Source organism: Prunus mume, linkage group LG3 (assembly GCF_029339155.1).
Source record: "Prunus mume cultivar Tortuosa linkage group LG3, ASM2933915v1, whole genome shotgun sequence".
Taxonomy (NCBI): Eukaryota; Viridiplantae; Streptophyta; class Magnoliopsida; order Rosales; family Rosaceae; genus Prunus; species Prunus mume.
Genome location: NC_142700.1, coordinates 26,525,206 through 26,548,206, shown reverse-complemented (window position 1 = coordinate 26,548,206; position 23,001 = coordinate 26,525,206). Strand labels below are relative to the sequence as shown.

The following is a 23,001-nucleotide window of genomic DNA, read 5'->3' as shown; positions in this document are numbered from 1 at the left end:
TATCCAACATGCAACCCATCCGGACGTTCGGATCAAATCTGAACATGAAAGACTCATTAAGTTTTGTGAAAACCCTTTGAAAAACCATGCAACCCTTAAGATGTGGTGTTCATCTTAAGTGAAATTACAATCATTAATCACATGAAGCCAACGTCAATTTCAAGGAACTTTCCGACCAAAATTGCATCCAATTACTTTTCTAAAGATCCTAATGGTGATCAGGCATTAAGACAATTAGATAGTTTAAAACAGTGATTAACAATTCAAAGTATGCATGCACTCAATCATAAGCAATTAAATAAAAATCACGTATTCATGCTAAGGTTCAAGGCTTCACCCTAGCAAAAGAGAATTAGTTACGCATATTCATAATTGAAATCCAAGAAAATATCATTAAGAATGAAAAGAATGAAAACACCTTAAAGTCTCAAAAACTCAAAACCCTAGCAATTGCTCTCCACAATGTCGCATTCAAAAATGAAAAAGAAGTCCCCCAAAGTTGCTGTGAAAACCAACTTAAATACTTCCTAAAACCTAGCTGCCCAATCCCCACAAGGAAAGTCCCCCAAAGTTGCTGTGAAAACCAACTTAAATACTTCCTAAAACCTAGCTGCCCAATCCCTACAAGGAAACTAAGTTAAAATAAAATAATACAAGGATATAAAATCTAAATTGGATTAGGAGAATCTGCCCAGCCAAAGATAGGTTATTTCAAATCTCCTCCAAATCCAGCCCAAGATAGCTTGTTTTAAATATAAAAACATTCTGAACACTTCTCCAGATGGCCAAGAATCCATCCGAGGTCATATTGGGCTCCAAAAATGCAATAAAAGCCCAAACCGTCACTATTCTAGCACTGCGCACTGCTCCTTTATTTTATTACCAGAAAATAACCATTTGGCAGAAAAATCTGAAATTTTGATATGATCAAACTAAGTGACTCATGAACGTCCTTCAACTCGAATTACTCCAAAATTCGTCCATTTGATTATATTTTGCTTTAGAGGAAGTCGAAAGTCCTATATTGAAAATATAATTCAAAGTATCAAAATTCTTCCAAAATATTAACCAAAAGATACTAAGAATGGGGTTAAATATATAATATAAAATATACCTATCAAGGGGTCTGACCATGCGTGTTTTTTTTCAGAAAATTTAATCGAACTTGAGCGACGACGAAAGTAAACCGTTGCGTAAGGTCATATTGCGCGACGGAAAAAAATCGTTGTCGCGCATGGTATTTTTTTCGCCAACTTGCACGACAACGAAAGTAAACCGTCGCGCAAGGTAGTAATTCCGCTAATATTTTTTTCGCCAAAATTTTCGCCAACTTGCACGACGACGAAAGTAAACCGTCACGCAAGGTAGTAATTCCGCTAAAATTTTCACGACAGCTTGTGCGACGTAAAAATATCCTAGCAACGCGCAATCCCTAAACCTTAAACCCTAAACCCTCGAAAATTATAACAATGCGCGACGTAGGATTCCCAGGCTTCATCAAAGTTATGTTACGCGACGTAGGAGGACTTAGCGTCGCTCAAAGTTATTTTGCGCGACGAAATGTGCATCCAAAGCAACATTTTGTGCGACGTATGATGTTCTGGCGTCGTGCAAAGTTTGTGTATTTTTTTTAAAGAATGATTTACTTGCGTCGTGACATATGATTATATGCATAGTTACTAGTTCTAATTTGATACAAATTTATATTTTTTGGGAATTGGTTGGAATGTGTTGTTATCTATTAATAGGTTTTTGATTCACACAACCCAGTACGGGCGAATGCTTGTCAAAAAGCATTTGTAACTAATCGTGTCGGGGATTTTGGTTTATTATTAGGGAATTTGGGTTTTTATTAGATAACGGGTAGTTTTGAATTTCTAGATTTGTTTGGGATATTTAATAACTTGGTTTATAATAATACAAATTTATAAATAAACCCAATCATAGACATGTATTTATAAAAAAAAACCCAAGCACTATTTAAACATAGAAACACACCCAAAATCAACCCCAAAGTCAACTTTTTGGGTGTGTTTATAAATGGGTTTTGAGTGTGTTTATATGTTTAAATAGTACTTGAGTTTTTTTATAATTTCAACCCCCATTTTGGGTGTTTTAGTGAAACTCCCTTATAATAATTGTTTGTGCAAATAATCTCAAGGGAGAATATTCGCTTCTAGATCCTTCAACCTTCGATCTTCCTTCTCTTTCTTCCTCGATTCCTGTAAAATAGATTGGAGTAAATATACCACACCCGGGGGGTGTTGGCCAAAGGCCCTCCGATGCCTAAGTTAGTTCGAGTGTTTATAGAAAAACAATAGCTAAGCAAAGGGTACGGAGTAGTGTTTATGTAGGGTGTGAACCGGGCGGCCGGAACCGTGTGTGGTGGCCGGAGCCGTGTGGAGAAAATAAGGAGAGTGGAGAGGGAGAACGAGCTTCGGGTATTTTTCTCGGGTATAAGGAGTATGTTTAGATATACCTTGAATGATGAATGAAGTCATCTATTTATAGGAGCCTCGGGGCTAGGGTTTCGTAGAGAATATGCTGAGTTTATTCTCTACCTAAATTCGTAGGGATCGAGTCGGACTGAGATAATATCTGATTTAATGATATTATCTCTTTTTATGGAGATAATATCTGAATTAAATGATATTATCTCTTTTTATGAAGATAATATCTGAGATAATGACATTATCTTCTCTTTATTAGGATAATATCTTAATTAATGATATTATCTTATTAAATAAAGATAATATCATTTAATTAAGATATTTATCCTAATTAATTAATTGGCCAGATAAACTGGTTCAATTAATTAATTAAAAGAGATAATCTTCTTTTCCATGTGGCGTGCTGTGATTGGAGACGAAAATATCTGCTCCCACAATAATGAGGTTAATTTTGTATACATGTATATATATACATATACTACACATGTATTGTAACAACCCAGTCCTTAATTAATATTTAATTATTAATTTATTCCAATAAAAGACCACTATACTCTTAGAATATTTTAATAGTTTAAAAGTTGACTTTTTGACCGGAAAGAAATTTCAGGATTTTAGTTATACTATTGCATAGAGAGCAGCGAGATTTGTCCGTAGACATGTTGCGGGCTCAAATCGGAGTTGTAACGAAGGAGTTACGATAAAAAGAAGTTCAGTGGCATAACCGTAAATATTTCAAAGTTTAGTTAATTTTAAACCCAGAATTTTCTGCATTTTAGGGGGGTCGGGCAGCCGACTTCGGGAGGTGTTTTCTCTCAACTCCGACCCCCAATTCGAGCAAGACCAGTCCCGTTAGAACCACCACACTTCCCTATTCCAGCCCAGCTCTTTGTGGCCCCGATCCACCGCTTTAGTCGTCGAAAATAGCCAAGAAACAGGTGGTGTCGGACAGTTTTTCAGTAAACTTTCATCGGCTCGTTTTCCGTCATCTGGGAACCATTTCCGGTGATCCAGGTATGGAAACTCATCTATTTTTCGAGCCCTAGCTGCTGGTTAGGTAGGATTTCAGAAATTTCTAGCGTAGATAACTCGATCTTGGATTCAAAGTTTAGCCGGATTTCGGGTTGAGATTTCGGCCACTTCCGGCCAGTATTTTGGGGTTCCAAAACAAAAGTGGCTCCAAATAGGGTGTTACACCTAGGGTAGGAGTCTTGAGCCGTGATCTGGAGTTTTTCCGGTGAAGCGTTATCGCTTTAGGCACCACGCGCTGCCGGCACTTGTGGCGGTGCTTGGACAGTAGGGTGTGAACCACAATCAGTTCTAGAATAATCCCTTGGTCCTCACAAGCGCGTAGGATTTCACGGATATCAATTCGGATAACGTTTGAACCCCGAACGGATCTCTCCTAGTGGATGATTCCCGGGTTCAGCAGGTTTGAACCGTTGGATCGTAATCATGTTCTAGTATGTTGATCTAGGTAATTTCATGATCGTATAGCATTTGACGGGTCGTAAAACGGAGTCTCGGATGCTCCAAAAATGTCAGCCCTAGAGTGAGGTTTATAGTAAAACAAGCCAGTTACGAATCAGGAACAGAGGAAAGAACTACGTGTGGCTTGATCCCTCAGTAAGGGTACGTAGTGTCACGGCCCGCATGTTCAAGGCCCAACCCGTTGGATTGATCATGCTAGACCTCTTAGCCCACATGTCCAGATTCGTTGTATAGTAGTTGGTAAACTACAGTTGGTGACAGTAGTTGGTAGATGTTGGTAGGTGACATTGTATCTTACCCACCTACTGTGGTGGTAGGTGGGATAGGGATAGTATATAAGGGGGATGACACATTGTGTATCCTCACCTCACAACTTGTAAAGCATTTGCGTAGCAATACAAGCATATATTCTCTCAAACTCTGTTAAGCATTCTTACTGTTCTTACTCTTGCGATTGTTCTTTGCTTGGTTCGATCTTGTATTGTAGGAAGGAGGCTGACTTAGCTTGTTCGAGAGGCGATCAAGTCTAAGGCCGCACGGAAGGAAGACTCCGAAAAAGTCATCCCGTGACAGTTGGTATCAGAGCGAAAGCTCGAATCATTCGAAGAAGCATGTCGAAGAGCGGATCCGATGTGGAGACTGATCTGTCTAAGGTCAATATGGATCGTGGGGGCAAATCAAAGAGGGAACGATCTAGAGATGTTGTAGCCATGATGGAGAAGCGGCTTTCTAAGATTGAGATGGCCGTGGTCGAGTTTGATCAGCGACTCGAGGAGGACGTCCTTACGAAGAGTGGCTTCGAAGCTGTGGTAGATGAGCTTCAAGGCCAATTCCAAGGAGCCCTCAACTCCGCTGGACAGCATGCGCTAGATGTCCAAACCAAGATGGATCACTTCTTAGTGGAGCTTACTTCGCTTCGTGAGGAGGTGAAAGATGTGAAGGGAGATTGGGCTTTGTGCAAGGAAGCTGTCTTGAACAAGACCCGAACTCCGAAGGAACCCAAGGTGTTAGATTCTTTCAAGCCCAAATCCTATAATGGGAAGAGGGAGGCGAAGGAGCTAGACACATTTTTGTGGAATATCGAGAGGTATTTCAAGTATCTGAAGCTCGAGGATGATGAGCCCAAGATCAACACGGCAACGTTGTTTCTCACCGACAATGCTCTCATGTGGTGGCGTCGTCGATCTATGGAGATCGAACAAGGTACGTTTACACTTGAGACTTGGGATGAATTTAAGAAGGATATTATGTTGCATTTCTATCCAGAGAATGCCAAGTATGAGGCAAAGGAGAAGCTGAGATGGTTGAAGCAAACTGGGAACGTGAAGGACTATGTCGCCATGTTCACCAACCTATTGTTCGAGGTGCCTAGCATGACGGATGAAGACAAGCTCATGTACTTCATGAGTGGCCTACAGAATTGGGCCAAGCTGGAGTTACAACGGAGACATGTCCAAACCTTGTCAGAGGCAATTGCTGCAGCCGAGTCTCTTGTTGAGTTCAAGAAGAAGGATCAAGGCGACTCCAAGTTCAAAGGAAAGAAAGATGGCAGTGGATCCAGTGGGGGAGACAACAAGCCAAAAGAGGGTAGCAAGTCAGGAGACAAGTCTGACGGTCACAAGTCATCCGGGAGGAAGAATGACAAAGGTGACAAGGGGAAAGACAAGTCAAAGCTAGCTTGCTACTTGTGCGATGGAGCGCACATGATGCGGGATTGTCCGCAAAAGAAAGCCTTGAATGCTATGAACCAAGAGAAGGAAGAGGAGGCCGACAGGGAAGCAGGAATGGGGGCCATTCACCGTTTCAATGCTGTGCAGGCCAAAGTCGCTCAACCACAGGTTCAAGCCAAAGGTGTGATGTTCGTCGATGCCATGGTGAATGGCAAGACAACCCGTTGCCTGGTGGATACAGGTGCCTCGCACAACTTTATGTCCGTGCAGGAAGCAAAGAGACTTGGGTGTCGAGTCTCAAAGGAAGCAGGCAGTATGAAGACGGTGAATTCAACTGCCAAACCATTTGATGGAGTAGCTCGTGGTGTGGAGCTACACATTGCCACTTGGAAGGGAGTAGCTGACTTCTCCGTGATCTCAATGGATGACTACGATGTCGTGCTGGGAATGGAGTTCATGGACAAGGTAAAGGCATTCCCCATTCCATTTTACAATACTATGTGCATTGCACAGGGTGGAGCAATGCCATGCATGGTGCCAGTGGTGAGGCAACAAGGCGAGACGAAGCTTTTGTCAGCCATGCAATTTTCCAAGTCTTGGAAGAAAGGCGAACCGACATTCCTTGCAACTATGAAGATGGATATAGTTCAGAAGGAAGTCCAACCCGTCCCGAAAGCTGTGGAGGCAATCCTTAAGGAGTTTGCAGATGTCATGCCCAAGGAGTTGCCCAAAACCTTACCACCTAGGAGAGAGGTGGATCATGCTATTGAGTTGGAACCAGGTGCCAAACCCCCGCCAAAGCGTCGACGGATGGCACCTCCTGAGTTGGAGGAATTGAGGAAGCGATTGAAGCGATTGTTGGACGCTGGGTACATCCAACCGTCCAAGGCCCCTTATGGTGCCCCAGTTCTTTTCAGAAGAAGAGAGAAGGGACCCTGAGGTTGTGCATTGACTACAGGGCGCTAAACAAGGTGACCATCAAAAACAAGTATCCAATCCCTTTGATAGCAGATTTGTTTGATCAGTTGGGAGGAGCTAGGTACTTCACCAAGTTGGACTTGCGCTCAGGATACTATCAAGTGAGGATCGCACCGGGAGATGAACCAAAGACCGCATGTGTGACAAGATATGGGTCTTACGAGTTCCTTGTCATGCCGTTCGGCTTGACTAACGCCCCTGCAACCTTTTGCACTCTTATGAACAAGGTATTCCATCCTTTCTTGGACAAGTTTGTTGTGGTTTATATCGATGATATTGTGGTGTACAGCAATTCCCTAGAGGAGCATCTTGAGCACTTGCAGAAAGTCTTCCAAGTTCTGAGGGAGAACGAGCTATATGTGCAGAGGGAGAAGTGCTCATTTGTCCAAGAAGAGGTAGAGTTCCTTGGTCACAAGATACGGGGAGGACAATTGCTCATGGAGGAGGGCAAGGTGCGAGCCATTCAAGAATGGGAGCCACCAACCAAGGTACCTGAGTTGCGGTCTTTCCTTGGGTTGGTCAACTACTATCGCAGGTTCATCAAGGGATATTCAGCCATTGCCGCCCCCTTGACGGATTTGCTGAAGAAGAACAAAGCATGGGAGTGGACGCCCCGATGCCAGCATGCCTTCAATGAGTTGAAGAGGGTACTTATGGAGGAACCCGTGCTGAGACTTCCTGATCTTAGCAAACCGTTTGAGGTACACACTGATGCATCAGATTTTGCTATTGGTGGTGTACTCGTGCAGGATGGACAACCATTGGCTTTCGAGAGTCGGAAGCTCAATGACACGGAACGGAGGTATACCGTTCAAGAGAAGGAGATGACAGCCGTAGTGCATTGCTTGCGGACATGGAGGCACTACTTGCTGGGTTCTCAGTTCGTGGTCAAGACCGACAATGTTGCCACAAGCTACTTTCAGTCTCAACAGAAGTTGTCACCCAAGCAGGCTAGGTGGCAAGACTTCTTGGCGGAGTTCGACTACAAACTGGAGTACAAGCAAGGGAAGACGAATGTCGTTGCTGATGCCTTAAGCAGGAAGGCCGCACTTGCAGCTGTTGTACAACCACAGAGTTCTCTCATGCAGAGGATACGAGAGGGCTTGTTGCATGATCCCCAAGCCAAAAATTTGTTGGAGCTTGTCAAAGATGGGAAGACAAGGAGATTTTGGCTCGACGATGGCATTCTTTATGCAACAGGGAAGAGGATCTATGTTCCAAGGTGGGACAATCTGAGGCGAGAGCTACTGAAGGAGTGTCATGACTCAAAGTGGGCGGGACATCCAGGCACTCATCGGACGTTAGCCTTGATGAGTGAAGCTTACTATTGGCCACAGATGCGGGAGGATGTAGACTCGTTCGTGCGGACTTGCCTTGTATGCCAACAAGACAAGACATTGCAGACGCAGCCAGGTGGGTTGCTAGAGCCACTTCCTGTTCCAGCCAGACCATGGGAGAGTTTGTCCATGGACTTCATTGTGAGTCTACCCAAGTCAGAAGGGTGTGGCTCAATTTTGGTGGTGGTCGACAGGTTCACCAAGTATGCTACCTTCATCCCTGCACCAGCGGACTGCAATGCGGAGGAAGCTGCACGCTTGTTTCTAAAGCATGTGGTGAAGTATTGGGGAATTCCCAAGAGTATTATCAGTGACTGCGACACTCGCTTTCGTAAACTTTGGACGGAGCTCTTTAGGCTACTTGGCTCACAGTTGAACTTCTCTACCAGCTTTCACCCACGCATGATGGTCGACGGAACGGGTGAACGCATTGTTGGAGCTATACTTGAGGCACTATGTGAGTGCCAACCAGCGAGATTGGGCAAAGTTGTTGGATGTTGCTCAGTTCTCATACAACTTGCAGCGGTCGGAGTCAACAGGGTCAAGTCCTTTCGAGTTGGCAACAGGACAACAACCTATGACACCGAACACAGTGGTGTCGGGCTACACGGAGTAGCCCAGCTGCGTACAAGACAGCCAAGGAGTGGCAGGAGACTAATGAGCTGGCTCGGGCTCAATTGGAGAAGGCAACTCGGAAGATGAAGAAATGGGCGGACAAGCATAGGCGAGATGTTGTGTTCCAACCAGGTGATATGGTCTTCATGAAGCTCAACCCTTCTCAACACAAGTCCACTAGAAAGTTACACAAGGCGTTGTTGAGGAGATATGAGGGCCCATTTCCTATCATCCGATCAGTGGGAAGAGCTGCTTACCGTGTGGAACTACCACCCCGATTGAAGATTCATCCGGTGTTCCACGTGAGCAATCTCAAGCCCTACCATGCCGACCCCGAGGAGCCAAGTCGTGGAGAGTCTCAACGAGCTCCACCTTTGATGGTGACTTCATTTGACAAGGAGGTTGAGTGCATCATGGCCAAGCGAGAGGTGCGACGCAAGGGTGTACCGAGGTACTTTGAGTACTTTGTCAAATGGAAGGGCTTGCCAGAGGCCGAAGGCAACTGGGAGAAAGAAGAGTCTTTGTGGAAGTACAAAGACATCATCGAAGCATTCGAACGAGAAGGATCTACTGCGGCGACGAGGACATCACCGGATTAGGTGGGGGAGAATGTCACGGCCCGCATGTTCAAGGCCCAACCCGTTGGATTGATCATGCTAGACCTCTTAGCCCACATGTCCAGATTCATTGTATCGTAGTTGGTAGACTACAGTTGGTGACAGTAGTTGGTAGATGTTGGTAGGTGACATTGTATCTTACCCACCTACTGTGGTGGTAGGTGGGATAGGGATAGTATATAAGGGGGATGACACATTGTGTATCCTCACCTCACAACTTGTAAAGCATTTGAGTAGCAATACAAGCATATATTCTCCCAAACTCTGTTAAGCATTCTTACTGTTCTTGCTCTTGCGATTGTTCTTTGCTTGGTTCGATCTTGTATTGTAGGAAGGAGGCTGACTTAGCTTGTTCGAGAGGCGATCAAGTCTAAGGCCGCACGGAAGGAAGACTCCGAAAAAGTCATCCCGTGATGGCGACCTCTACCAAGCGCGAGCCACGAGTTAGGGCCTCGTGGGTTTGTGTTCGTTTTAAGACAATTTTGTCATTTACGACCCACAATCACCAAGTGTCAGTTTTAAACAGATTCGACTCGGATTCCAAAGTGGAATTTGGGTCGCGTCATTTCACGTATACTATATATACACATATACTACACACACACACACATATATATATATATATATATTACACATATAATATAGTGTACATATATACACATATACTATAATGTACATATACACATATATGCACATAACCACATACATACATATAATATATATATATATATATATACATATAGATATATATACGTATATTATTATAATATATCCATATGCACATATACATATTAATATTATAATAATAGCATACATGTATATATGTAATATATATTATAATACGTATATATACGTATATATATGTGTTTATATATTATACCCATGTATGTATTATAATATACATATACACATGTATATACACATATACATTATATATTTATACTATATGTATATATTACAATAGACATATATACACGTATATACATATATTATTATTATTATTATAACATACCCATATATTATATCTATATATATATATATGTGTGTGTATATATGTATATTATATATTATAATATATGTGTATATATATTATATTACAATATACATATATTGACGGGATGATAATTGAAGTTGTAGCGGAAAATTACAACTTTACGTGACAAGAACTCTATTTGTCGGGCAAAATTTCACGCGACAATAAATAAATTGGTTGCACAAAATTGCAACTGTACGCGACGAGTTCTGTTTTCGTCGCGCAAACTTACAACTATGCGTGTGAGACTAAAGTCGTCGCGCAAGTATTTGGCGCCAAATAAATATTTAGGTCAAATTGTTTCTCATTTTCATTTTTTTTCCTTTTATTTTGCTAAGGGAATGTTAAGGTTTATTTCTCATTTTCCTTTTTAAAAAATGTTCTCTAAAAACAATTTTCAAAAATATTACGAAAAGGGTTTGGATATATTTATTTAACATGATTTGGATATAACAAAGTACATATATTCAAACAAGCATATTTGCCAAAATCTTTATACTAACATAATAAAATTACAAAAAAAATTTCATTATTCATCATCTAAACTACAATAACTTTCGTTATCGTCGCTATCATCACTATCGATCTCCCAATCCTTCTCCTCTATAACTACATCATCGTTGTTGTTCGGGCCCACTGCAACATCGTATCACGGAAGATGACCTAGGTCAATTGTAATTGACTGAATCGATATGTCGATTGAAGACACTCCTTGTATTTGGAACAGTTCTTGTATAACATTTGTATCTCGAAGTGTTTCCGTATCATTTTCCATTGAAGATTCTAAACGTTGGTCAGCGACGTTGTTGACGTTGTTGTCAGTTGGGTCTAGTTCTAGTATAGCATACACGTTCCTTTGATCCATATTCTGAACAACTTTTGAACCTCTCCCGGCTTTAGGGTCATCTAGATGCACAATTTGTGTTGCCATGTTTGCCAAAATGTAAGGGTCATCATCATATCAAGTTCTGTTAATGTTCACAGATCGTAAACCATGGTCGATTTTAACACTTCCCTGCCTATTTGGGTTTGTATCAAACCATTGACACTTAAACATGATCACTTGGTATCGGTCTTTATAAAGCAATTGCATGACAGTTGTGAGTTTGTCATAGAAATTAATGTCCGCACTTTCACCTCTACTTGGGACATGGACACCGTTGTTTTGCATATACAACTTGTCATCTCGTGTGGTCCTTAAAAACTTGACGCCGTTAACATGGCAACCCGAGAACAATTCAGCGTGAATCGGGCCGAACGCCAAGTTATATAACTCTTCACTGTAAGTGGGGGAATTCGATGATTTCAACTTATTCACCTAATATTTAAAAAAAAAAAAAAAACATTCACATGTTAGTTTGAGAAAATTAAATACTACAATATATATGTCAAATACAAAACACTTATAACTTATATATTCCAAAAACCATTGTGGAAACAATTCACGGTGTTTCTTGGCATACAAATGTGATGGATGTTCTCGCTTCATCATCTATTCATGCTTATCTAAGTATGTCATTATCTCATCACAATTGTTCAGTACGAACCAATGCACTACCTCCATGTCGTTTCTGGAAAACGACTCTCCTCGTACAGGATCTCCAAAGGGGCGTGCACTTTGGGCAAAAACGGAAAGTTTCTCATTTCTCACACCTCTGTCATTATTGCGCTGAGGACGATTGAAAGCCGTCTCCACATCTTTAAATACATTCCATAGAAAGTAAGCGACGCATATTGAACTCAAGTCTCTATAATTGATCCTTCGGGCTTCACTCTATTGCGTACAGTTTTTTTCAGCTCTCTGAGAAGCCTACCAAATAAAACGATACGATACAAATTAGCAAGCATGGGATAAGGATGCATAAACAAATTAATGAGGATTGTATACCTTTCTATTGGATACATCCATCGATAGTTGATAGGACCAGTAAGCAATGCCTCTTTTGGCAAGTGAACCATCATGTGGATCATACTTGTGAAGAAAGCTAGAGGGAATATCATCTGATTAATGTCTGTCTTTCACAACCTCTTTGTCGTCAGTTGGGAAAAAAATTTGGACAACAACATGATTGGTTTCACTACATCTTTCGGCAATAGGTGTCGAATATTCACATGAAGTAGACGTTGCATAAACACATGGCAGTCATGGCTCTTTAGTCCAGCAAATTTGATCTCGTCAACATTCACGTAAGGGGCGATATTAGAAGCATACCCATCGGGAAACTTTATAGATGATACAAACTTTAGAAAATCAAGACGAGCTTTGATCGTGTCATTTGTCTTGCCCTTGATATCTAGAATGGTGCCCATCAATGTGTCAAAGACATTTTTTCTCAACATGCATACCGTCGAGATTATGCCTCAGTTTTAGTTTCGACCAATATGGGAGCTCAAAAAACATAGGCTTGTGCGTCCGGTTCAAATGTGTAAAAGGTCTGATCCGACTAACTGTTTTCTCGAACGAAGAAAAATCTAAACGGTTAAGCTGTTCCAAGATCTCATCACCGGACCATTCTCCAGGTCTGAGGCAACGCTCTGTGTTCTCGTCGAACTCTTTATCCTTTTCCCGCCACTCGTGGTCCCATGGCAACCATCTCCGATGACCAAAGTAACAAAATTTTCTAGCGTGCCAACCAGAAGTTACATTTTCCTTGCATATAGGGCATGCCATATAATCCTTTGTGATCTACCCAGAAACCATTGCATATGCGAGAAAATCATTCACAGTCCACATAACTGCTTCCCACAAAGTGAACATCCTCCCAGTGGATTTAGCATATGTGCGCACACTGTTTGTCCATAAATCCTTGAGCTCATTAACCAATGGCCTTAAGTAAACATCGATTGACCTGCGAAGATCCTCAGTTATCAAAACATTCATCATCATGTACTCTTTTTTCATGCATTTCCAAGGCAGAAAATTATATGGGATTACGAAAATCGGCCAAGTGCTGTGGTGTTGGTTTAGAACCCCGTACGGATTGAATCCGTTAGTGGCAAGTCCCAATCTAACATTTTGGGGATCAGCAGCAATGTTTTTCAAAGTGTGAATTTTTTCATAACCCAATCGAAGACCATTCAACACCTTTTGCACGTGTCTATGGTCTTTCGACAAACAATTGTCCGTCGGAAGCATTCTCTTGAAAACTCCCAAAAAGTAATCGAAGCACAACTTTGATATACAATACTTTATTTTTCCATGCATTAGCTCCACAATGGCTATAAGAATGGAAAAGCTCTCACACCTCGGGTATAACTTTTGGTTGACATTTTTTAACAGTTGTTCATATTATTTGAACTCTGCACTGTCCATTGGGGTAGGCACGTTATCTTTCCCTTCCTGATTGATGTTGGCCGATGCAAATGGAAAAGCATCATTTATAATATCCACGACTTGTTCAGTAGGATCCACAATAGGTTCAACATTGTCCACTCTTGTGGCATTTGAAGACGAAGCATTGTCAAATTATTCCCCGTGAAGGTTCCAAATGTTGTATGTCTCAATCATTCAATTCCTTAATAAATGAAATCCAACATTTTCAATTGTGTCCCATAACGTGTTGTTACACCTTCTACAAGGACAACGGATTCTAGTTGCACTAGGGTTGTGTGTACGTGCAAACTCAATAAAATCCTCGATTCCATCCAAGTATTCGTCTGCGCATCTATTTGGGTTCTGTATCCACCTCCTGCTCATAATTTCTGGAACCACAATCACAACACAACAATCACAACAACTTTATACAAATTCATAATGTCACCTTATGCCTCCGGTAAGGGCCCTATCCCATTCAGGAATGCATAGTAATGTCACATAATTTATGGCTATGTGAGATTAGATTTCGAAGTGGACAGTTTGGGAATGCAGGGTCATGTCACGTAATTTACGGCATCTTGATACAGTTCTTGAGGTGTACCGTAGGTATAAAATACCTATGTACGACCCGAAGAACGTCAGAGATAACACCAAATCTATACAACCGAAACTTAATCAGGTAGCCGTACATTTCGTGACATGACTATACATTCCCAAACTGTCCAAATAATGGGACAATTCAAGAATTAGTTGGATCACAATCATGCTTTACGCATCCATGCACGAAATCCAATTAAACTCGAACTGGAAACTAAGTTTTACTAAAAAAAAAAAAAAAAGTACGAAGTTAATTTCAATTTACTTCGTACATCACAACACATTATGCTACATCACGCATAATTTAACAACATAATATAAATATAATTTCACGAATAAAAATATAAACATAACAAACTAAATTTAACATAATGTAATTAATTTTATACTTTTAAAATATAAAACGAATAAAATACCTTCTCAATCGTTCTCCACCAATCGCTAATTACAAAAGTCCCAAAAGAGAATGATATTAATAGCGTTAGTATGAATTTACATTAATATTTTTAAATTAACGACAAAAAATACTTACCCAATGAATGTATTGAATTCCTAGCAAAAGCAGAAGCGAGCTTTTTTTTGAAGTGCGTATGCGCAATGGCGAATCCAGATTATATGAAGAAGGATTTTGCGCGACGATTTCCTTTTCATCGCATAAAAAAAAATGTTTGGTCGCGCAAAAACTCATTTTTGTCACACAAGTGGTCCATTTCGTTGCCTAAAATACCATTTTCATCGCGCAAGTACGTGTCGTCATCCAACTTTTGCGCAACGAAAAATCATTTTCCTCGCACCAAATTTCATAGTGCAAAAGCCAGTTTTCATCGCGCATGAACTTGCCAACATCAAACTTTAAGCGACGAAGAAATTTCTGTCCCGCAAGCATTTGGCGCCAAATAAAAAAATCCCACGTTTTCTTACCCAACGATAACATGTGTTGTCGCCCTAAGTATTCTTTTGCGACGACAACTGTCGTTGCGCAAGTTTTTGGCGCCAAGTAAAATAACCCGCGGTTTTCTAGCTAACTTTACGCGACAATAACGATTACCGTAGCGCTAGGTGTTCTTTCGCGACGATATGTGTTGTCGCGCAAATGTTTGGTGCCAAATAACTCACGTTTTTCTTCCTAACTTTGCACAACAATCAAGTCTTTGGTCGTGCTAAGTTTTCTTGCGCTACAAACTTCTTGGTCGCGCAAGTTTTGAACTACAAAATTATTATCTGTGATAGTTTGTGCTATGAATGATTGTTTTCATTGCGCAAGTGTTTCTTGCGCGACGAATTTCTCGTCGTCAAGCAAAATATCGTCACGCAAATAGTAAAATGTAGTAGTGGGCAAATGAATGTGAAAATGACTTTTCTGAATGGCCACCTTGAGGAAGAAGTCTACATGGATCAGCCTGAAGGATTCATATCTAAACATGAAGATAAAAAAGTATGCAAAATTCAAAGGTCAATCTATGGACTGAAGTAGGCTTCAAGGAGTTGGAACATTCATTTTGATGAAGCTGTTAAAGGTTATGGTTTTAGCCAAAATGAAGATGAATCTTGTGTATACAAGGAAAACATTGAGAGCGCAGTCGTATTCCTCATACTATGTGTATAACATATTAATGTTTGGAAACGACATAGGCATGTTAACCGCTATGAAACTATGGTTATCAAAGATCTTCTCAATGAAGGATATGGGAAATGCATTTTACATATTTAGTATCAAGATCTATAAGGATAGATGAGAAAATTAATTGGATTATCTCAATCCCTGTATGTGGACAAGGTGCTCGGAAGATTCCAAATGGAACATTCCAAGAAAGGTTTTCTACCGGTCTGACGTGGTATTCCACTGCTTCCTCAATTCCTCAGGCGGTGCCATCCGGTACGGCGTTTTGGTTCGGGGTTTGGCACCATGTTCCAACTCAATGGCATGATCCACCTCTCTCCTAGGTGGTAATGTTTTTTGCAGCTCATTGGGCATGACATCTGCAAACTCCTTAAGGACTGCCTCCACAGCTTTTGGGATTGGTTGGACTTCCTTCTCAATTGTATCCATCTTCATAGTTGCAAGGAACGTCGGTTCACCCTTCTTCCAAGACTTGGAAAATTGCATGGCTGACAAGAGCTTTGACTTGCCTTGTTGCCTCACCACTGGCACCATGCATAACATTGCTCCACCCTGTGCTATGCACATAGTATGATAAAATAGAATAGGAAATGCCTTTACCTTGTCCATGAACTTCATTCCAAGCATGACATCATAGTCATCCATTGAGATCACGGACAATTCAGCCACTCCCTTCCAAGTAGAAATCTGAAGCTCCACACCACGAGCTACTCCATCAATTGGCTTGACAGTTGAATTAACTGTCTTCATATTGCCTGCTTCCTTTGCGACTTGACATGAAGTTGTGCAAGGCACCCGTATCCACCAGACAACGGGTTGTCTTGCCATCCACCATGGCATCGACAAACATCACTCATTTAGCTTGAACCTGTGGTTGAGAGTCTTCGACCTATAGGGCATTGTACTTCCCTATTAGCCTCCTCTTGATTCATAGCATGCATGCAAGGCTTTTTTTTTGCAGACAATCCCTTATTATATGTGGTCCATCGCACATGTAGTAAGCTAGCTTCGACTTGTCCTTCCCCTTGTCACCTTTGCCATTCTTCTTCACAGATGACTTGTGACTGTCAAACTTGTCTCTTGACTTGCTATCCTCTTTTGGCTTGTTGTCTCCCCTACCGGATCCACTGGTACCTTTCTTTCCTTTGAACTTGGAGTCACTTTGATCATTCTTCTTGAACTCCACAAGAGACTCAGCTACAACAGTTGCCTCTAACAAGGTTTGGACATGTCTCCTTTATAACTCCAGCTTGGCCCAATTATGTGGGCCACTCATGAAGTATAAGAGCTTGTCTTCATCTGTCATGCTAGGCACCTCGAACAACAAGTTGGTGAATGTGGTGACACAGTTCTTCACGCTCCCCATTTGCTCTAGCCATCTCAGCTTCTCTTTTGCCTCATATTTGGCATTCTCTAGATAGAAATGCAACATAATATCATTCTTAAATGCATCCCAAGTCTTAAGTGTAAACGTACCTTGGTCAATCTCTATGGATCAACGACGCCACCACATGAGAGCATCGTCGGTGAGAAACAACGTTGCTGTAGTAATCTTGGACTCATCATCATCTTGAGATACTTGAAATACCTTTTGATATTCCATAAGAACGTGTCCAGCTCCTTCGCCTCATTTTTCCCATTATAGGATTTGGGCTTGAAAGAATATAACACCTTGGGTTCTTTTGGAGTCCGAGTCTTGTTCAGGATAGCTTATTTGCACAAGGCCCAATCTCCATTCACATCCTTCACATCTTCAAAAAGTGCAATAACCCCACCATGAAATGATCTAGTTTGGTTTGGACATTCAGTTTGATTGTGTCCAACGTGGAGTTGAGGGTTCCCTGAGATTGGCCTTGAAGCTCTTCCACCATAGTCCCAAAGCCTTCCTTCGTAAGGACATCCTCCTCGAGTCGCTTATCGAACTCGACCACGGCATTCTCCATCTCTAAAAGTTGCTTCTCCATTGCTGCTACCACATCTTTAGATCGGTCATTCCTTGATTTGCCACCACGATCCAAGTTGACCTTGGACATATCAATGTCCACATCGGATCCGCTCTTCGACATGCTTTTTTGAATTATTTGATCTTTCGTTTCGATATCAACTGTCACGGGATGACTTTTTCGAAGCCTTCCTTCCGTGTGGCCTTAGACGTGATTGCCTCTCAAACAAGCTAAGTCAAACTTCCTTTCTACAAAATAAGATCGAACCAAGCAAGAACACAAGAACAAGAGCAAGAACGATAAGAAAACTCAAGAGAGTTTGGGAGAATATATGCTTGTGTTGCTACTCAATGCTTTACAAGTTAAGGGTTGAGGATACATAGTGAGACATCCTCTTTAAAACTAGATATGTGCATTGAAACTATCTAATGTGCATTAAAACTAGACATATGGGCTAAGAGATCTAGAATGATCCATCCGACGAGTCAGGCCTTGAGCTTTTCTTATGGGGCTTGACCTTCACAAATGGATCCTCTAGGTTGGCCCAATAGTTGTTGGGTTGAGCCTTCAACATGCGAGCCGTGACACAAGGCATCAACATGGATGTTTTTCAGAGCCTAAGATTTGGCTGATGCGATAAGCACTGAATATTTTCAACAACTGGTGGGTATATTGAAGGTATATTGTCATGGAGTCTTTGGCAAGGAAGTCATGATTGACTTGATAAACAACCAGCTAAGAGTCGTCGAATATCTGAATCGAATGACGTACTCCAGCTATGAGTGCTTCATACTATGCCACATTGTCGGAGGTTTTGAACTTGAAGCGAAGGACGTACTGCAGAACTGCCTTATCTAATGAAGTAAGGACTAAGCATGCGCCACAGCCTTGGGAATTAGAAGATCCATCAACATGAAGGGTCCATAGTGGCTTACTGAGGTCGAAGTTAGATCGAAATAAGACACATAATAAAATCAACCTCCTTCCAAAGGCCTTAGATCCGACATCTTGGCTAGATGTTAGATCAAAATCAAGTCCATAATCATCCATAAGCCTATAGATGACTATTTATCTATACTTAAGGAAATGCAAAGGCTTTCCGTTAGTAGTAATACATATTCCCAAATCTCAAATAAAAGAGTTTTATGAAATTGATTTGATTTGCAAAACAAATAGTGGGAGTATCGTACAACTACTAATATGATTTAGAATAATAGTTGTCCTAGGCCAAGTAGTTTAATTGGATTAAACATGTTTATAATGAGACCTTAAAACCCTCAATTAACTAAATTAAGTAGAAAAATGATAGACTTTTTGAAAGCCTAGTTGTGGCCTTTCACCATGGTGAATTCCGAATAGGCTTGACCCTTGTGAAGGCTTTGCCTCAGATATGTGGGGCTGATAGCAAGATGTTCTTACTTAGGAAGAATTCATTTATACATTAGATGTTGCAAGGATAGGCTCAAACATGGACCAACATTATATTATGATGAGGTTCATGATTGTATCACTATACTTTGCAAGAATGGTGGGCTAATACTTAACTAGTACAATAGTACCTCACGATAATATTCGAGGGTATACATTTGCTAGAGGCCAAATTATATGGGAACTCACATCATGATGTGAATGAGTAGAAGGACTCTCTCTTTATTATTTGTGTTATCCCTAAATCCTATTATGGTGCGAAGATCCAAATAATAGGGAGCCTCCCATCCCGCTAAGAGACATCTTACAGAAGTCTCTCGTATTCCATTTTTGAGGGATTATGGAAATGGTTTAAAATAGTGGGAGGAGCCATAGAATTTAAATAACTAAATCTATGGCCTTAACCAAAACAAAATAATTTTATTTTTGTTATGTTTGTAGATACTTTTGTAGAATCGTATTCATAACACATTACACAAAGCAAGCCTCAAATAAACCATATAATGTCAAAATGGATTAGCTTCCATAAGGATGCTAAAAGGAAGAAGAGATGTAATGCACATCTTTCATGCACAAGGAACAAAACTTATGAAGAGAGCAATTTTGTCCTTGAGTCAGTAATGGCAGTTGAAACTTCCACCTGGATAATGGATTCAGGAGTAGCAGACACGTTTGCAATACATTGCAAGGTCTAACAGATCCTAGGAAGTTGTCAAAAAGGAAAATAATGCTACGTGTCGTTAATGGTACCCAAATATCTACAAAAGCAGTACGCACTTTCCACCTTAAGCTACCACATGGGGAGACACTTGAACTTAAAGAATGTCTTTATCTTCCAATTTGAGTAAAGAACCTAGTATCTGTTTCAGTATTGCTGAATGAAGATTACACTGTCACATTCAATAGAATGGAATGCTCTTTACAACAAGGCAATCAAATCATATGTAAATGTACTATGATCGATGGTCTCTACCAAATTCAAATTGTGAAAAATAGCAAATGCTTGATTAAGATGCCAAGACCTAAGAGGCCCAGAGAAGAACTCAATTCGACTCAAGCTTGGCACCTAAAGTTAGGATACATTGGCCAGGATAGGATCCAAAGGATGGTCAAACAAGGATACGTTGAATCTTTGGGTTCAGTCCCTATGCCTACCTGCGAATCCTGTCAAGGCAAAATGTCAAGGAAAAAGGGAAAGAGTCATTGAGCTTTTTGAATTAATCCACACTGATGTATGTGGGCCATTGTCCACTACATCAAGGGATGGCTTTTCTTACTTCATTACATTCACAGATGATTGCTCTTGGTTGGGCTATGTATACCTAATAAAGTACAAGTCCGAGGCCTTTGAAAAGTTCAAAGAATTCAATAACGAAGTTGAAAAGCAAACATGAAAGAGTATCAAGATTCTAAGATTAGATCGAGGAGGAAAATACATGAGTACTGAGTTTCTTGTATATCTCAAGAAACATGGTATCCTATCTCAGTGGACTCCACCTAAAACTCCACAACTTAATGGTGTCCCCGAAAGGAGAAATCGAACATTGATGGAGATGGTCCGTGAAGGAAACATGCATCTAATGCTTAGGAAATGAACTTTACCCACAACCTATACAACAAAAATATTTTAAATGGCGGATTCATCTAACGCATATATCACATAAGTTTGAAAACAAGTCCATATTAAAACCAATAACCAAAATAGAAGGCTCAAAGAGACTAGACCTTGGTTCTTGATACCACTTGTGTTGTCCTATATAAGCTAAGTGTTGGAGAAAACCTAACTAAGTTTTTTGGTTTCCTACTTTGGTTGATGAGTGATAATCTTTGTATCTCATCTTCAATAAACCAAAAATTGGTCCAATCAAGAAGTAGACTAGCATCCATACTTCTTGATTGTCTTCTCTTCATCTCTAGGAGTATTTGGCGTGGTGAGGTAGAGGACTCCAATCTTGGATGTAATAACTCAAACCTTAATTAATACTTAACTATTAATTTATTAAGGAAAAATGACACTTTTGCCCTTAGACTATTTTAGTAATTGAGAAGTTGACTTTTTGACCGGAGATGAATTTGGAAATTTTGTTTGCACCGTTGCGTAGAGCGCGACGAAACGAGTTCGTAGACACGTAGTGGGCTCGAATTGGAGTTATAACGAAGAAAATATGGTCAAAATACTTCAAGGGGCAAAATGGTAATTTTGAAGACCAGGATTTTTTTTTACAACCGACTTTCTCTCTCCTGCCTCACTCTTCTTCCTCGCGACACAGCCCCCCCTGTTTCAACCCGCCACCTTCTCTCCTTCATAACCACCGCCACCGTGAACCACTGGCCACGAGACTAGATCCGTTCGAACAGTCATCCTTCCCCATCATGTCCCGACCACCTCGGTCATCACCGACCTCGGAGCTCATCGGAATCGAGAAAAACCCGCGGTTTCAGTTGATTTTCACAACCTTCGATCTTCGTCGTCCGGCTACCAAATCGGACGATCAATGTATGGATTCCTACCTATTTTTCGTGACTTAGCTGCTGGTTGGGTAGGATTTCAGAAATTTCAAGCGTAAATCGTTTGATTCTCAACTTAAGTTTCAGCTGGTTTTGAGGGTAGGATTTCGGCTACTTCCAGCCACTTTTTGGGGTAGGTCCAAGAATAAAAGTGGTTCCAAATTGGGTGTTTTACCTAAGTTAGGAGTTTGGGCCGGCGGTTTGGAGTTTTTCTGGCCGCCGGAAATTTCTCAAGCCACCCAAACTGCCGGTGCGTGTGGCGCGTGGGCGTCTAGTGGGGACCACTCTCAGTTTTAGAATGATCCCCGCATTCTCACGAGCGTGTAGAAATTTGTGGATCTCAATTCGTGTGCGTTATCCGGGTTCAATGGTTTCGAACCGTTGGGTCGTGATCACTTTAGATATGTTAATCTAGACCTTGCTAGGATTGTGTAGGATTCGACGGATCGTGAATCGGAGTCCCGGATACTCCGAAATTGCGAACCCTAGGGTTAAGGATTTAGAATCGTCGATCGTGTGATCGTGAATAATCTAACCGTCCGATCGAAACCAGATTCACCAGACTAATGTCCTAGGATTAAAGGAACGTAATGTGGGCATATGAATAACTTTAAATTGATGCACGCACTTTTAGAAGCCGGGGGTCAGGGTTTTATTTAAATATTTATACCGAGCAGTTTTATTAATATATTTTAATATGGTATTTGAATCAGGCACTCGAGCACCAGTTGACCCACAGGAGAGACCTTCCAAAGGTCCAGCGAGCTCGGGCCAATAGTGAGTGGACTCTTTGTTTTCATAAATGAGTTTATACAATTTAGTTTCAGTATTTGATCTTGAATAAGTTTTATTCAAAGAATAGTGTTTTATAAGTGAGACATGCTTTTAAATATTTTGATTTGCATGCTGCCGAGTGGAATATCCTTTAAAGATATAGGGAAAGAGAATTTTAGTTAAACATTAGATAAATGGCAGCAGAGTCCAGCCTTAACTGAAATTGAGTTATTTATTAGATCTTTCAAAAACTTTGCTTATTATTATTATTGTTATTTTCTAAGCCACCTTAGGTACCCAGATATATAGATGTTGCCTTCGGATATGATGATGTCCATGGACATCCAGGTTGCCTTCGGATTTTATTAGTTGCCTTGGTTTAGTCGGCATGCTTGACAGCTTGCCCCACGACTTCTATGGTACCCGGACTCGTGCGGAGCGAGGACTGCGGATCAGGCTAACTACGGTCCCCGAATCCTGCGAGGTTGCGGCTCGAGTCGACCTTGTGTCACCGAGACCTGCGAGGGGAATTGACGGATAACAGGAATTGACAAAAATAAATGGGGTACACCTAGGTGGTAATCTTAAATTGATTTCAATGTCTTACAGAGATTATTGTTGAC

The 23,001-nt window shown here is 41.0% G+C and overlaps 1 protein-coding gene and 1 pseudogene across 1 annotated transcript; one reads left to right on the top strand and one right to left on the bottom strand.

Moving 5' to 3' along the window:
- Positions 1–4,552: 4,552 nt before the first annotated feature.
- On the top strand, positions 4,553–9,140 carry LOC148919259 (uncharacterized). Its single transcript, XM_089048827.1, has 2 exons — positions 4,553–6,492; positions 8,540–9,140. Exons 1-2 carry the CDS (start codon positions 4,553–4,555, stop codon positions 9,138–9,140), a joined length of 2,541 nt encoding a protein of 846 aa, XP_088904953.1.
- A 6,783-nt stretch (positions 9,141–15,923) lies between these two features.
- Positions 15,924–17,791, bottom strand: LOC148919258 (uncharacterized; annotated as a pseudogene).
- Positions 17,792–23,001: the final 5,210 nt, after the last annotated feature.